Consider the following 17,749-nt stretch of genomic DNA (forward strand, 5'->3'; position numbering starts at 1 on the left):
TGCTGTATGAAAAAAAAAAGTTTATTATAATTTAGGAATATGAGCTAAAGTATTTTATAATAGCTTAAAATCCATGGCAATCTCCCCTGTCTTTGTGTCGAAACTTATGGTATAGGTGACAGCAGCAGGGTCTGACAGAGCTTCTGACTCAAGAACAGAACTGAAGAAATACACAGCTTGCTTGCAGTGGGGATTCCAGGCACAGGTTCCCTACAGGAGACAGTTCAAAGTGGACGCAGTTAAAACTCTACCAATTATTACCACACAGTAACAATGCAGTAAGAGTCCTTGTTCCCAGTTGGGCCCACAAGGATCAGCATCATCTCTTCCACTGCCATCCACCCCACCCTAGGAACACCTCACTTGAGTACCATGTGCTGCTCTGCACAGAGAAGGCAGAGGGAAAAATGCATTTTGGTCAAAGAATATTTAGATAGAATACCAAAAATACTCCTTCCCCTTCCAGTTTTTGCTTTTGTTAAACTGAGAAATGGTATTTGTAATAAACTCTACTTTGAGCTAGCATCATATTTAAACTCTGAATTGATTCCAAACTGTGGTGCATTTTGATCCACTTCAGATTCTCCCATTTTAAGGTACATCTCCTGCTCCCTGCAAAAACATGAACAGATATTTCTACTAGTCCTGTCTATGTAGTATTCAAGCAGTGTAACACAGAGCACTACATAACCCAGGCATGGCTAACAGGGACCCATTGTTCAGCACTGTAATCCTACAGACTTTGATGTAATAATCTAGACTGAAGATGTACCTTTTCATCTGAAATTTGCATCAGTCCTGTACTTATGGAGATATCTGCAGCAAGATGATATTCCATCCACAAAACTGCTCCATGGCTCTTTCCTTTCCTGGGGAGAGGTGGAAGATAAAACCTGTTACTTCCTACAGCACTGACAGCTTCACAGAGACACTGCACTAGTGGTTCAGGGAGAGCTGGAAAACCAGGGAGAACTTCTTTCCTTGAAAAAAAGTTGAACAGCTGAGTGATTTGGTAATTGGGCAGCAACTTTTAAAATATTTGCAGATATGAAATCTAAAAAAGGCAAGGAAGAGGAGAATATGTCATAACTACATCTGCTCAGCAGCACAGTCATTTAACCAGCCCTGAACAACATGGCATAAGTTACACTGCATGTTCAGAGAGCACTTCCTTTAGAGACCCCAGTTTCTATGGATTCTGAATTTTGAGGAAATGTTTACCACACATACCATGTCACTTCAAGAAGCAGAGGTGCTGCCAGTGTGCTGCCTACAAATACAACTGCTGCAAAGGCAGAGACCCCACACAGGTGGTTCTGGATTTTGTGAAACCTTGAATTTTGCTTCACAATGAGAAACATACAATTACAGCAGTGTTTGAGTTATCCAAGATCTAGACAGCGAAAAAAGAACCCCAAAAAACCTTTCCCCTGATTTTTAATTCTTAAGCAGCATTTTAAGCTTGAACAGAATTAGGGACAATTTGTAGTCACATTATAGTGAAAAATATCTCAGAAGACATTACAAACATCAAAATTGCCAGAATTATAGTTAGAAGGAAGAATAGCACACATTTTAACAGCTATTAACACAATAATTTAAAGCTATTAAACACAGTAATTTATTAAACACAATAATCTGAAAAGCTAAATAGGAGCTTTTTCTGCAAGAACTCAGCAACAGGGAACAAACAAAGACTAAAAACATCCAGACAATGTTTTACTTTCTCTACATCATATATTAATCTATTTAAATTTTAAATCACAGTAACAGCTAGAAAAATGTTGGGTTTGAAATACAGGCATATTATCCAATCTAATAATATCTAATATTATTGTTATAGCCTGTTGAGAACAGCCACAGGAAATTTGTGTCAGAATATCTTCCACAACTTTGGGTCACATTATTAAGAACTGTCAAGTGTGTTCCCACCATTAACTGTAACAGCCCAAGAACCTGAACAGGAGGTAAGGCCCTGGATGCTGGCAGGAGTCTTTACTGCAATGAGCACACTGACCGCAGAAGATCCACAGAGCCCTCCGTGCTGAGGCACTGCTGGGGCACAGGCTCTCTGAAGTCAAATGCCAAAACTTCCTGGGGGGCAGACAGTGACTTGCAAGGATATTCCCACAGAGGGTGAGGTTCTGCTTCCTTGGATTCCCTAAAATTCAGAGAATCCTGAAGAAAGAAAGGAATAAAATTATCTGAAGACAATCAAAAGGCAAATAGTCCATGTTTTCAAGCTAATTACATGTCCTTAACCCAGAGTATTTAAGCAATAAAGCTGCAAGAGGACAGGACTGCACTTCTTAGGCACAAGGGAAAAAATGTCCCACATGCATGAAACCAAGTGCTGTGACAATGGCCCTCAGCAATGACACAAAACCAGGCACTTTCAAAAGTAAATGCATTTAAATTTTCTTCTCCCTCCAGACGAATTCTACTCTACAACTGCCTGTACTCCTCCACAATGACTGTCAAGGTAATCTAAACTCAAATATGGATATTGACAGTCCAGCTCCAGAAACAGATACAAATAAATCTCACCCTTCCTATCTAGTTCTCAGCAGTCAATAAGCCTTTTTCTCTTTCAAAAGTACCTCCAAGTGAGGGCAGCAGGATTCATCTATAAACAACTCCCATTTTGAGAACAGTATTTTCTTTTTGAATGAACAGAATTATTTTCCAAACAAAGCAAAGCACTGAAGAACTTGACAAACAAGAAGTAACTGCCAACCCCAAACCCCACACCATGACAGGTACTGTTTTACAAGAACTAAACAGTCACCAGAGTTCTGAAAGACTAAAACAATGGTGTTCTGCCTAACACACAGGTTTTCCAACAGTCACAAAATGCTTTATTAAGCCAAGGTGAGTTTTTGTTTTGCTGAGGCTTGTGCTGAAACTACTTTCAGTCTTCTTACTTTAATCATATCATCCATAGTCTGGACATCAAAACCTTCACAGATGCCACATGGACTCCGGATTCTCCATAAGTCCTATAAAAAAAACCCAGGATTTTGTTTGGCTTTATTAATGGAAACAGGAAATCTTAACATAATTTTAGCTGTAGAGCAGACATTTGATAGCAAGCCAGATAAAGACTCTTTCCTATCTATACATTCCTAAACCATTACAACTACTGCACAAAGAAGAAAATGTAAAATTAAAGCAATAGCTTTGGGAACAGCTTAATGGAATGAAATACAAGTTAAATGTTCTACCAAAAGAGCTATGTGGAATCAGCTCTGAACACAACCCTCATGAAAGGGTGAAACTCAGGCTCAGGTGACACGAATGTTACTTTACATTCTGCTACTAGATTGCTGAATAATCTTCAGTCCTCACTCTGCAGGCTTCAGCTTCCTCATCCAGAACATGAACACAATAATGCTGACTTCCTTCCAAAATGCTTTGAGTTCTAGAGGAGCAAGTCCTCTAGATAAGAAATCATGGAATTGAAATTAACTGCTTATTTCAATCTGATTACTCTTGATTAGTATTAAACACCTTGCATTTTTAACAGATAAACTGAAGGTTATGTTTATGTGAAAATTCATTAGATTATAGGCCTTTTTTTATTTACAGATTTATATTATTTACTATATTCAGACTACAGAGTCCCTCACTTAAGCTACTGGTCTTTGCATATTAATGATGAAAGAACATATTTAATTTCCATTATCATTGTAGGTAAACATTTCACAATCTTCAGTTAAGGAGCTTAATGACTTCAGTTAACGGTGGAAAAAAAAAAGTTTATAGCTTTGTACAATTTCTGAAAGATGACTTTTCAAATTATTTTTAAGATGTGCTCAAATTCAGACCTGTGCACAGCCTCAAAGAGGTTAAAAAAAAAGAACATGCAATTAGGAATCCTGCCTCCAGTCTTATCAAGCACCATTTCAAAAACTGGTAGGTAGCAGAATATCTAATTTTATAAATAACCACTACTGTCACATGCTCCAGCAATTTCTAATCTAAAGAAATATTTTAAAACATTCAGCCCTTCCATTTTAAATGGTAAAATTACTTGAGTTAATTTGCTGACAAGAGATGGCTGAAATAGCACAACTCACCTTCAAGATATCAAATATTCTTTTCTGAGGTGGTAAGTACATATTGGACAGTATTAAAATGCAATACACTTGTCAGTAAGAAGTCCTAGAAGAGGACTTATTTCAGTGGATTTGTGTAACTATCACATGGATAATTCTAAACAAGCTCACCTGGAACTCCACGATCATCATGTGCAAAGCAGCAGACTGAGGTAGGACAGAGACACTGCTGCTGAGGTGCCTGCTCACAGCTGTCCTGGCATACCAGAAATACAGGTTATGCCATGGCAGCAAACTGGTACTGAAAAATGGCTCTCCCACAAGAACAGAAATCTGGCAAAGAAAGGAGTAGATAAAAGCATTATAAGAACAACTCAGTAACACAGGCTGTCTCAATCTTCCAACAGCTACTGACACAACACAAGGAGTGAAATCATCTAGATCAAAACTGCTACTGTCCATAAAGATTTAATTACTGTACACTGCACATAGGGCACACCAGACATATTTCTGTGGGTTTAGTCAGCACATCTTAAAATGAATTTTCCTGCAACAAAGTTTGAGAGAAAATATTTTTATGTTGGAAGGCTTTGTAATGAGTCACAGTACTTTCAAAATTTTTAATTTAATGATGTTAGTACTTCCAAAGAGATTGCCATCTTCTTGAGGGGCTCGCCAAAGAGCTCCAGCCTTGTAGCACATACACAGTTAAACCAGTTAAACTGCCTGAACAACTGGTGCAGATTATGCAGCAAGGGAAAGTCACATCCTGTCAAAAACAAAGCAACAATCCTCCCACAGTCTTCAGTCTCCTTTAGTTTTAGTGGCACATGATCTGAACCATCTACTCACTGCATTTTGCAGAAGCAGGATATAATGGCATTCAGTGTGGTTACAATAGCACAGCAGAAAATCAAAAATAATTTTTACCTTCTGCTCACTACCACCCCCCTGAAATTCAGTATATTGGACAACTAACATACCTTTTTATCTTCAAAATGAGAAGGCTTCAGCAACTCAGGACGTGCTTCTATTATTTTAATTTTATCTTCAAGATGATTTGCTTTCAAAAGCTAAAACCAAAAAGTAGCACACTGTCTTTAGCAAAAGTCACAGCTGAGACTCAAATACATACCAAAATAATCATTTTAGTGAAAATAAATTATAAAAAAACCCCAATAGTCAAATTTTTTTTAAAAACTGCCTACCGTATCTTACCAGGTTGATGAGATCTGCTGTGCATCCTGCTCTTGAAGGCTGCACACACTTAGAGCCAACGTGTCACACCCAGTGAACTAAAGCACGTGCCCTCCATATTCTTTCACACAAGTATATAAAAAGGCAGGTAACACAGAAATTGTCTCACTTTCTTTCATTTGTACTTTGAAACATATAGGAACAACAGTCAAGAAAGGTAAGAATCACTTCAGCTATGAATACACTGCATATTTGGCTTCTGCCTGAGACCAGGTTTGGGTCCTCACGTGCCTGCTGTTCCTGTTTTGTTCTCCTGAGCCACGGGCTGAGCCAGACCTCTTTAAATACCCAGTGCCAACTAAAATAGCCACAGTCAAGGATGACTCCAGGAAGCTGTTTCCATTCACTTCTCAGAGACCAGTTGCCTCTCCTGAACAGCCTCCACTTCACTGGCAGAGCCTTTTGTGCCCTTCCCCAGGGTAGCAGCTGGAACAGCACTTGCAGTGAAGAGCCACTGCCCGTGTCTCCTAAGAGCAAACAGCATCCTCAAACACATTCATTAAACCGACTGAACTTCTAAACAATTGATGCAAGAACAACAAACAAAGGCATCAACTCCGGCCTCAGTAACACCAGGGGTTCATCTACTGCTTTAACAGAAAATGGAATACTCACTTTCTCCATGACAGAACAGGACACACCAGAGTTTTCTACTGTGAACACCTAATGAAAACACACAACAATTAGTGAAACTAGCATTATAGCTTTTAATTAAAAGAATATGTTAACTAAACAATGAAGGAACACTTTGATGCCCTAGTGAGCACAGTTCACAAGAACCATGCATCTATTCCACAGCCCACTGCCACAAACCTTTTTAACAACTAAACACCCCCAATAACTACAAGCTAAATAATGCTGTTTTCACAGTCATACAAGAAAAAAACCACAAACAAAATGCAAATATTTTATTTTCCTTTTTTAAGATGCACATTTGCTCTAGGCACACATTTACTCCTGAATAAATGCAAGCATATTGCCAGTGTGCCAAATCAAGCTCCAGCAGTGCTCACTCCCTGTGAGCAGTGTTTAACACCACCTGACTGGATCAGATGGAAAGTGCTCAGAGGCCTTTTGCAGTAAGAAAAAAAATGAAGTTTTGTTCATAATTGGTGAAAAGCTAGGCAATATGCTACACTCAGGATTATATTACATTACACATTCCCAGATATTCAGTCCAACTGCAATAGATCTTAGGTTGAAGAGCCCCATGACAGGATAGACCAAGTAAGGCACAGACACATAAGTGAGACAGCCAGGCAGCTCTCAGCTCTCATTTACACACAGACTCAGTGTAATAATGAGCTGGAAATGAACTATACAGAGAAAAATACCGAGCTAAAATGTAAAAATCTGATAAACAGGAGGAAGTAATGTACCTGCTTTGCTCCAAGATAGTGAGCCAGCACAGGCAGCAGACTGCCATCACTGATACAAAGGCAAACACTATCTGTGTTCAGAACCTACAGAAAATAAACAGTCATTGTTATTCCTATTCCAGATGAAAAAGTTTTCCCCACTTTATACATTTCCATGTAAAATAAGGGTAAAAAATGCTCATGTAGTCCCCTTGGTTTAGGTTTGAAAAAGTTTGCACAAAAATGTATTGGGTATCTTTATTCAACTACCAATACTACTTTTAACAAATACACAGAGCTGCTACAAGTTCCTATGCAGAAATGGTAGCTTACAATTTAAAAATGTAAAACTAAAGTTTTCATGACAAAAATACAAGCTAGATCCGCTGATGGAAAAAAAAATATACTTGGTGAGCAAAGTCCTTTGCAGGGGAGAAACAAACTCCATAAATAATTTCTGCAAATAAAACAACCCGTGCATCCATCACAGCAGCTGAAAAAACCTGCAGGAAAGGCACTCACTGTCCTCAATGCCCTGATGTACTGGCGTGTCCGGGCCTGGTCATTGAGCTGCCCAAAGCGAGGCCTGTTCCACAGCAGGTGAGCGTGACACCTGCACACAGGGCTCTCCACACCACCGGCTGCTTCAGCCTCCTCTGCTCTGTAAGAGATGTCAATGAAGTGTTAACTACAGCACCAGACACATGCAAACATCTATGCTTGTGCATTTGGGCCACAGTGCACACTAATGCATAGGGACTCTGCTGTTACTTTTTCAAAGTTACTAGTTCTTCAATGACGTTTTTGTAACTTTGCATTTCCAAAGAGAGGCCAAAAAGAACCAATTTTCACCTTCACAACCAAGAAACCCATTCACTAACTGTGATGGCTAGGTTTTTCGGTTTTGTTCTTTTAGAAAAAAGGTACTTGTTTGCATTCCTAAGTAAAAAAGGCATAGGAAATTCAGACATTCTATAGCTAGCACTGATTTTTAAACATGTTAGCTGCTACTGCCATCACAACCAACGTGATTAAGCTCCTTTTAACCTGAGAAAAAGGTAGCAATCTCAAAAACACAGTGCTAAGAAAACAGAAAATGGAGACAGAATTATTATTTCACTTCTTTACCTACATGCCAGCTCAGCTGAGCTGTATTTTAGAATTTCCAGGAATCAACCACGAGTGTTTTTGTTTCTCTGTCACAGCATGCATAAGGTACAAAGCAGGACCTTGCAGTCCAACTATGTTTTTATGCATAATGTGTATTTTGCACCTGTACATAGCCCATGAAGCAGCTTTGCATAATTTTCTAGTCTTTATGTTCTTCTCTTGCTCTTCTACAAAAACAGACGCTCTAAGAGCAGCAGGTGCTCGAGCCTGGAGTGAACAGCAGCCCTTTCCCCCCCAGAGCTGTTACCTGGCTCTCTGCAGGGAGTACCACAGGCAGTATCATTACCTGGCTCTCTGCAGGGAGTACCACAGGCAGTATCATTACCTGGCTCTCTGCAGGGAGTACCACAGGCAGTATCATTACCTGGCTCTCTGCAGGGAGTACCACAGGCAAGTAAATCATTTTAACGTGGCTCTCTGCAGGGAGTACCACAGGCAGTATCATTACCTGGCTCTCTGCAGGGAGTACCACAGGCAGTATCATTACCTGGCTCTCTGCAGGGAGTACCACAGGCAGTACCATTACCTGGCTCTCTGCAGGGAGTACCACAGGCAGTACTCATCCCGACGGGCAGTCAGCTGCACCCGCTCCCCCCGCAGCACCCGCTCCTCCCGCGGCAGGAAGTACACACACTGCATCCAGTGATCCCTCCATTGCAAAGGGACAGACACACACCTTAGGAACCAGTCCCAGTCAATGGAGAGTGAACAAAGAGCAGGAAGTACACACACTGCATCCAGTGATCCCTCCACTGCAAAGGGACAGACACACACCCTGAGGAACCAGTCCCAGTCAATGGAGAGTGAACAAAGTAAGACACCCAGTAAGGCCTTTCCTCAGGATAGCTGCTCACAGCCATGACAGTGCTATCTGAAGGCTCAGTGGTTTACCTGCAAAGCAGAAGTGGGGTTTACCCAGTAGGGAGCCATTGTGCAGTTTATCATCCCAGAGGGGTCCATGCCAATGTCCCACCAGGAAAGGACAATTTGTGCCTTCCCAGATCTAACAGGCTCCAGCTGCACTCTATAGGAGGTTGAAGCACTCTGTACTGGCTTACTGAAATCCACACTGCAGAGAGGCATAAAAATTGTACAAAGATACAGTTCAGCATTCTTCAGAAATTCTCACCAGCTTCCTAGGCTGAACACACAACTTCTAGAAAAGGCATAACAGGACAAGTTTGTCTTGACCAAAACAATGTCTCCCTTACCTGAACATTGTCACCACATCACTAAGGGCAGTGAAGTCACTTGAGGGCACCTGGTTCAGTTGGATATCACAAACAGAAGGAACACCTGGACAGTTCTCCATTTCTGAAGGGGGAACAATAATTTTTTCACCATCCTCTGCTTCGACATGAATGGGAAACAGTTTGTTCCAGGCCCACATTCTTTTGGATTCCACCAACTGGACATACACTGTTGCCCTGTGAGGCACTGCCTCACATCCTTCCTGAGTGTTCAAAACAAAGGGTAAATACACTCAATGGGTTAGACTTATTAACATGAATGAGAATTAAACCAATTGAAATGCAAAACCATTTAAAGAAAAGGTGGACTGGGAGCTTTGAAATCTTAAACACAAGTTATTTTGGAGACTTCTGTAACATCAGAAAGGTGAAACTAAAATTAGAAACCTAAATAAAGTTTTGCCATCCACATTTTATTAAAGGATAGTATTAGAAAAGGTAAAAGAGGAAGCCCTAAACTTATACCTATAGATTATATGTCCATGAAGGATACTAGATAACACTATTTAAAATTTTTCCACAGGCAAAAAGCATACGGAGTAGTAAGAGCATGACAAAACCTACCAAAACCAAAGCAATGCCCAGAAGGTGAAGCCCATCAAATTTACAAGGATTTAATTTTTTTAAAACAGCTTGGAACAAGGTTGTTATTAAGGAGAGCTTCAAATCATAACCAAAAGACATCTGTTAACCAGCAAGTTGTTGGTTTCAACACAAAGCATCTAGGTGTGATTTCAGAGCCTGTGATTTACAATACGAACTCAAGTAGCTTTATTCCAGGAATGAGCCTAGTAAATTATTCATTGAATAAGAAACACACAGCTGATGGTGTATTTACCAAGGGATGCAGAAGCCTAAGTATAATCTCTATCTTAGTCCAAAAAAAAGACAGAAGGATTTCTCTAGAGATAGATGTGACACACCATCCTTTTCTATTTTCTTACCTGTACAAGGTATTTGTGTGCGTGCTCATATGTTGGTAAAGCTCCTTCTCCTATCAGCTCTGTATCAAACAATTCTGTGACCAGGATGTTTGCACGACATTCCATATCTCCATCTAAAAGATACAAATTAATATTGTAATGTTGAGCCTTTATACAAGTCTTTCAAGAAAATGCTATCCTAAGAACACAAGTAATTAAAAAACTTATTCCTGTTAAAGAATCTGCTGAAGATTGCAAATTATTTTCCTTTAGAAGTCTACTATGAAATACAAATGACTACTGAAATATCACTAGAACACTTCCTTTTTTAAGTAAATTTCTAATATTACTTTCTAGAGTAACAGAACAGTTGAGGTTGGAAAAGACCATCAAGTCCAACCATCAACCCAGCACCGCCACCAGGTTCACAATTCCAGCCTGTCCCCAAGTGCCACATCCACGTTGTTCAAACACTTCCAGGGATGGTGACTCCAGCCCTTCCCTGGACACTCTGCTCCATGCTTTAAAACCCTTTCCATAAAACATTTTTTCCTACTATCCAATCTAAACATGCCCTGGCACAACCTGAGGTCACATCCCCTTGTCCTGTCACTTGTTATGTGGGAGAAGAGCTCAGCCCCTGATTACAGCCTCCTCTCAGACAGCTGCAGAGCCATGAGGTGTCCCCTCTGCCTCCTTTGCTCCAGGCTGAACAACAGCCCCAGGCCCCTCAGCCACTCCTCAAAACACCTGTGCTGCAGACCCTGCCTGAGTTTTGATTGCAGACACATGGAGAATAAGACATCCTCCTTCATGGTGTTCAGCCACTTGCCAATTTTTTTAAGCCTAGCCTATTTTTCTCACCTGGGCCAACTGTGACTTCAGTGGAGTGCTTGTTGATTACCTTGATCTTGTCAGAAAAACCATTTTTCTCCACTATCTTCACAGCAGCGTTAGCCATGGGCCTGAAAACCTGTGAATGGCAAGAGTGTAGCAAAATAGTAGCTCACATCAGCTTTCCAAAGTGGAAGGACACCAGCACAAAATGCAACATATTTAGTTCTGAAACAAATGAACAACTTCTGTATCTTCTCCCATGTCTGAAGTCCATGAAACAAGACAGAGCCTTGCTTGAAAAATTCATAGAGCTCCAGTGTCACTGTTACCAACTGAGTATCAGCTGTCTCCCAAAGCTGTTCCAACTGAACTTTCGAGAGACAAGAACACACATCAAGAGTATGTTAGCATTCACATTAAGCAAACTTATTTATTTCTTTGGAAAAATACGTATATCCATCAAGAGAACCACAAGAGACTTACATGTGCCCAAGATAATATCTAAATAAATAAATGAACTCAAAACAATCAGCACTGAAACAGTCACTGAAGTATGTCAAAAATCTGCTTTTATTAACAGTATAAATGTGAAAAGAATTTTTGTTTCCTTCACAGCAAAAATAACAAAATGACCAAGAATATGTTGAAAGGGTTTAACGTTCATATCCAGTTTTTAAACTCAAGAATTTTCAGTGTTCCATCCAGTCACAAGACTTGACTACCTAAGATAAGACACTTGTGGCCACTCTGGAAATCAGCACAAACCTCTCTGATGGCTTCCTGTGTCTACATGAAAGAAGACTGTCCTGAAAAATGATCATCAGATAAAATTCTAAATTAAAAAAACAATACAGATGTCTACTTGGGTAGAAATCCCACAGTACTCTTTCAACTAGACCCTATAGACAAGCAGATCTTCTCTTTGTTTCCTCAAATGCATCAAAAAAAACCTAAACTGGCCAAAATGTTCCTGTCGTTATCCTTAATATGAGTAATGGCTGTTAATGACCATCAGGATGTTTCTTAAGTGCCAATAAAAAAGGAGATGTTCTATCTCATCCCAGAGAGACGGAAAAGTCCGTTCATGAAATGGCCTCCTTGTTACAACGTGGTTCATGTTATGATTAAGTGGTCTGAGAATCCATCTCCAAGAGTTAAAACTTCTAAAGATCAGCAATATGGTTAGAAAATACTGACATTTTTCAAAAACATGGTTAAAGCTCTATATTACACTTGATTTTTGATAAAAAGTAGAGACAATGAAATACCAGAAAACTTGACTCAGAAATGTCAATCTGTACATTTACAGAAACTGTCCTAAAAATGAAAAATATACTATACCTTTTCAACTATGTTCTTGTAAGACCTAGGTGGTTTTGACACATGAAAGGCTTGAGTTTGCTCTTCAGAAGCCACCACAGAAAATAACAAATGCATGCAGTCCACTGATTGTGCAGCCAGAACTGCACTGAAGCCTGAAAAGGCAGCTCTGAACACACATGCAGCACATGTGCAGCCCCTACCAGATGCTCACCTCGACTGCATAGCAGAAATCTGCCCCAGCTGAAGCTGCCATCATGGCCAGGAGTCCTGTGCCAGTGCCTATGTCCAGAACTATTGCTTTGTCACCTCTCTCCTTCACCCTGCTCACTGCAGCGCGGATACCTTGGTAGTACTTCACATTCTGGGGAGAAGAAAAACCTTTAATCCATTTACACTTTCCATTTTTGTGCAGAAGTCTTGAATTCTCCAACCACAACTTTATAAGCAGAAAAAGGCCTGGAGACATTCTTTATGCCTTACAGTCACACCAAAGCCATCTTCAGCAAAAGCAAGTGTATCCGGTGGGATCAGTCCATTCAAAGCACATCAACTTCTATCACCAAGTTCACACTGTCATTGATCAGTCAGCTATTCAGACCACATGCATAATTTCCAAATGTGATACATTTTCTGGAGCAAATAATAAAAAAATTTTCCCCTGCAGCAGCATTCAAATAATCATAAACTGACTCTGACAGTACAGGAGCTACAGTGTCTTGGATTTAGATTCCTCTCTTCATCTGCTGAAATGTGTTCATACATGAGAAGCAACATGTGTAAATAGTGGGTTTTGGTTACATACCATTAAATGGGGCTACAAGAGAAAGGAAATGGCCATTTTCTTACCATTCAGAAGGGTTTGGCCTCTGTACTTACTCTGTCTTTATCGTGAAGCATATCTGCATAGCGTGACCTACAACAACAAAATTCCAGTCAAAATATTCCATATTGTAAAGCACAAACTGCAGGATCTCAGAGAGCCTCCCTTGTTTCCTCTTACTAAGGCAACTGGTCCCCATGGCCCATAAATGCACAAACAGCTGACGGGCTCTTTGAGCATCTGAACTGTTCACCAAATCTGAGGAATAATGTCATTTCAATGATCTGGCCATCGACATATAAATGAATTAATTAATTGCTGGCACATATCCTCCCCTCAGCAATGACCCAAGACATAGACCTATGGACAAACTGTGAAGTAACAGCTGGGACAGCGGCAGAGTCATACAGACCAATACAGAGATTTAAATTTCTTTGGTCCCCATTTCTTCACGGGTTGCACTATTTAAAAATACCCCAAAATCTAATCTTCCCACCGACCCTGGCTGTTACATTAAGCTCTTAAAAAGTTAGTACAGTAACGGACAACTGGCAACTATTTATTGCACTGGGATTTAAAAGAAATTTAGTCAATGCATTTTGCCACAACTCAGTCATTGTCAGTATCAGGATCAGCACCTCAGAAAACATTTTAAAAAGTTTAGAAGGAATTTATTTGGAGAATAGTTCACAAAATTTTACACTGACAGTTCTGCCCTGTACAACACCAGGCACGTTCACTAACATTTAGGTTATCCTACAGTCCGATCAACTCATGCCCTTAGGAATTCTACAAAGATAAACCCCAAAACTGACATGAAAACAAGCTGAGTTTGCTCTTTTTTGGTGGCTTTAGGGGAACAAGTACCTTTTTCCATCATACCTGGCAATCTCCTGGTGGTAGTCATAGTCCTCAGCCTCCTCTAACCACTCCATGGCACCAGTGGTTGGATTAGCTCTTCCACAAAAGGTCTTCATGACCAGTCTCAACTTGTACTATATTATTGATGTATTATGTGCAGTTTTGCTGCTTTCACTTCAGTGTAATACACCAGACTCTGGCTGTGAAAAAACCACAAACCAAACACAAAACTCCCAGTGAAAACAACTGTAACTTCAGCCATCACTTGAGCTCTGGGTACCTGTTACACCTGCCTTGCCCAGAAGCCAAGTGACCGCTTTACGCTTTTTCTACAACGACGTTTTAAAAAGAAATCCCCTCACGGTAAATCCTCAGGGAAAACTCCTCCCGCCCTGTCCCGGGGTGCCCGCACAGCCCGTGCCGGGGGAGGGCCCAGCGGCGGCCCGCCGAGAGCCGCACAGCGCCCGGGGCCAGGCAGGCCGGACCTCCCGCCCGCGGGGCTTGCGGCCGGGGGGACAAGGCGCTCATCCCGCTGTTTCCGCGGCAGCCTCCCTCACAGGAGCCCGCCGGGCTGTGCCCCTCACGGCAGCCCCGGGCCCGAGCCCCCTACGGCAGCCCCCGGCTGTGGCTCCCTCAACGGCAGCCCGGGCCCGAGCCCCTCACGGCAGCCCCGGGCCGAGCCCCCTCACGGTACCGCGGCCGGTACCCGGCCGGTACCCACCGCTACTGGCGCCTGCCGCAGCCGCCGCCGCGCCTCGCGCGAACCGCCGGCGGCCCAGACCCCGCCCGGCCTCCCCTCCCCTTCCACTGCCGGATCCGCCCCTTCCCTTCCTCCCCTCGTTGCGGCCAATGTCTTCCGCGGCCGTGCTGCGGGTGGGCCGGAACGGGCGCGGCCCCGAGCCGGCGAGGCGCTGCCTCCTCGCTCTGCAAGCGGCGGCGCGAGGAGCCGTCCGGAAGCGGAGCCTCTTCAGCTGGTGGCAGACGTCGTCCTCGCCAATGTAGCGCGCCGCGGGCCGGCCCGGTCGGCCAGCCGGGCTCCCGGAGGCCTCTCGCTGGCCTGGTGCTGGCTCCCTGCGGGTTCCGGGTATCCCTGTGGGTCGCGGCCCGCCGAGAGCAGCGGCGGCGTGGCTAGGTGCCGGGACGCGAAGGGGCAGCCCCTGCGCCGGGCAGGACAGAGTGACGGGCACTGCACAGCCTGTTCAGCTTCTCGCACTTACAGGCTGTTCCTCACTCAGAGACCGCGGAACAGTCAGCAAGTGAAGCCCGAGTGTCTGCTGTTTGAGGTGCTGAAGCTCAGCCCTCCAAGGATAACAACTACCATCCGCTATCCGGCCTTTTATATTGAATCAAACTGGGATGTCGTGGGAAATGATCTTTATAGGACATCGTAAAGGATATTTTGCCTTAAATTCAGGTCCATCGCGGTCTTCCAAAGGCATTTGTTTGGACGGTTATTCCATACAACAAAGTAGTTTAAAAATCAAATTGAAACAGTCTTAGAACTTTCCTTCTATATCTTCTGCTTTTTTCTCCTGATATCAAGAGAATATTGATTGTTGCGTTGCTTAAAGCAATAGTAGAAGTTAATTTGATGTTAGGAATATTAGAGCTGCAGTTCTTATTGCACTACTACTAGTAGTCATTAATTCCTTCTAGGAAGGGGTAGGATGGTGTCATTATATTCCTCCTCCTTTTTGTTCCTCTACTCAGAATGAACCAGTTCAGAAGTACGTTAAGGATGCCATCACACGGGACAGAGCAGCTCAGAGCCTGCGGCCCCCTGTGGGAAGCACTCAGCGGATCCTCCAGGAGCTCCAGCCCCCTGTGGGAAGCACTCAGCGGATTCTCCAGGAGCTCCAGCCCCCTGTGGGAAGCACTCAGCGGATCCTCCAGGAGCTCCGCTCCTCCAGGCAGGAGAAGAGGAAGGAGAACCGGTACCGTGTCATAGCCAGCCACCGACCCGCCTGTGCTGAGACAGCCGTGCCTGCCACAGGGGCTGGGGCTGACACTGATGGGCACGGGGCAGGCTCTGGAGCACAGGAAGATGCTTCACAGGAGGAGAGCGGTGCTGCTGATAAGAGTTCGGACTGCTGTGGGAAATTCCAGTTGTTTGATATTGTCCAAGAAGAGGAGATGGTGGGAGACTGCAGCGTAACCTCTGCCAACCCCCAGGTCAGCAAATCAGCTCAGTGTTCTTGAATACTGTGATCCTGCTGTGGGAAAGTGTTTTGGTCTCAGATTGCAGGACGTCATCCTTAGTTAGCTGCAAAGAAAACTGGTGGCTGTAACCAAGACTTTGTCTGCATGACTTGAGTGGAAATAAGCATTTTTTTATTTTTTCTTAGCAGAAGATCGATCCAGATGTGATTCTTTGCAATGCAGTAGAGATGATCCGTGAGCGTTTAAATGTTTCTGAAGATGCTAAAAAGCACTGTGAGAAGGAAGATGAGTATGTTTATGACATCTACTATAAGGAAACATCAGCCCCTGGTTGGATTGAAAATATCCTTTCTGTACAGCCCTACAGAGAAGAATATGAATGGGTAAGGGTGTGGAAAAAAGGATCTTTCTTAAATTGAAAGGTCACAAATAAACATGCTTTAAGTCCTATCATTAAAAATTGCCATGCCAAGAAAGGTCCTTTGAGATAGACACTACACATGTGCTCAGTGACTTCTGCCTTAGGCCTCTGGTGTGCTGTGTTCCTGCAGGTTACTGTTCATTCATTAAATGATGATATGACAATGGAAACTGAAGGGATGGTGCTCATGTACTCAGAAAAATCCGTCTGGTTTCAAACTGCCAATTACATTTTGGCACACAAATGTAAACTTGAGTAATTCACGTCTCACTTGTGATTAGGAGGCAGTAATTAAAATATTAAATATTAACAAAGTAAAAATATTAAAATATTGTTAATACATCTGAGCGGAAAGAGGAGCAAGGAGACACACAACTTTTTCAGTATCTGAAGACTGGACTTTAACCTTGATATGAGATACTTTTTCCTAGTAGAATTGTCCTTCAGTGACTGTGGAGTTAGGAAGTTTAATGTAAGCTTCAGTCTTTTGTTCTATAGATACTGTGATCAATAGACTTACATATTGGAAACCTGAAGCTACTTTTTCTTTTCCTTGATCTATAACACTACTGCTGAAGTGAGTGGGATTAAGTTAGACATTAACATTTAAATGCTGAAGTGGAACATGTAAATATGTAACTCAACTCATTTCTCACCTAAAGCAGATTTGAAGTGTTATGGTGAACACAGTGACAGGTCCAATTTTTCTGCAGTGTCCTTTTTGTAACTGCAGAATTCCTTGTGCCATCAGTGAGTGTCTCTTGGCTCTTTCTGATCTGTATAGTATTGCACAGGTGGATGAAAACCCACTTAACATTCACTACAAATACAGACTCCCAGCATTATGTTTTGTGTTGATATGCAGGTAAATGATGATCCTGTTCCAGAGGAAGTGTATGAAGATGAAGATGATGAAAATGATGAAAATAACTGGCGGAATGATTATCCCGAAGAAGATGAATTCTTACCCGAGGAAGATGGAGAAAAAGGTACACCTATAATAAATGCTGTTTGCTTTCATGCTGTGCACATAAATCCTCTTCTTTTTACATGCTAAAAAAGCAACTTAACTGAGCACTGCTGGGGTAGTGTTCTTAAAATGGGTAAAATCTGCTTAGAGGAAGATTATCTTTCTTGGAACTAGAAGAGTGTTTTTGCAAAGTCAAAATTAAGTCATTTTCAGACTGCTGCAAAATTGCAAAGGATTGCTTGCTTTGAGAAGGAGTTGATGACTTGGGTCCACATGGTTGTGAAATGCTGCCTCTGCCTTCTCAAGTCCCCATCCCAGAGTACTCCAAGCACAGTTCAAAC

General features: G+C 42.3%; 2 protein-coding genes across 2 annotated transcripts in view; one reads left to right on the plus strand and one right to left on the minus strand.

Moving 5' to 3' along the window:
* On the minus strand, positions 1 to 14,264 carry PRMT7 (protein arginine methyltransferase 7). The gene is made up of 17 exons (XM_018082389.2): positions 13,879 to 14,264; positions 13,053 to 13,089; positions 12,388 to 12,537; positions 10,881 to 10,989; positions 10,038 to 10,150; positions 9,055 to 9,296; positions 8,735 to 8,912; positions 8,370 to 8,497; positions 7,196 to 7,334; positions 6,695 to 6,778; positions 5,931 to 5,978; positions 5,042 to 5,131; positions 4,230 to 4,391; positions 2,925 to 2,999; positions 2,018 to 2,178; positions 773 to 869; positions 1 to 210 (listed from the first exon to the last, which is right to left on the minus strand). The coding sequence occupies exons 1-17, from the start codon at positions 13,971 to 13,973 to the stop codon at positions 55 to 57; spliced, it is 2,064 nt and encodes a 687-aa protein (XP_017937878.1). The 5' UTR covers positions 13,974 to 14,264; the 3' UTR covers positions 1 to 54.
* Positions 13,972 to 17,749, plus strand: part of SLC7A6OS (solute carrier family 7 member 6 opposite strand) — a 5,713-nt gene continuing 1,935 nt past the window's right edge. Inside the window, exons 1-5 of the mRNA XM_018085180.2 lie at positions 13,972 to 14,004; positions 14,208 to 15,140; positions 15,568 to 16,029; positions 16,206 to 16,400; positions 17,304 to 17,427. Of these exons, the coding sequence (XP_017940669.2) occupies positions 13,972 to 14,004; positions 14,208 to 15,140; positions 15,568 to 16,029; positions 16,206 to 16,400; positions 17,304 to 17,427 (1,747 nt within the window). The remainder of the gene's footprint in view (positions 14,005 to 14,207; positions 15,141 to 15,567; positions 16,030 to 16,205; positions 16,401 to 17,303; positions 17,428 to 17,749) is intronic.

This window comes from Manacus vitellinus, unplaced genomic scaffold (genome assembly GCF_001715985.3).
Source record: "Manacus vitellinus isolate BGI_N305 unplaced genomic scaffold, ASM171598v3 scaffold_10_pilon, whole genome shotgun sequence".
NCBI lineage: Eukaryota > Metazoa > Chordata > Aves > Passeriformes > Pipridae > Manacus > Manacus vitellinus.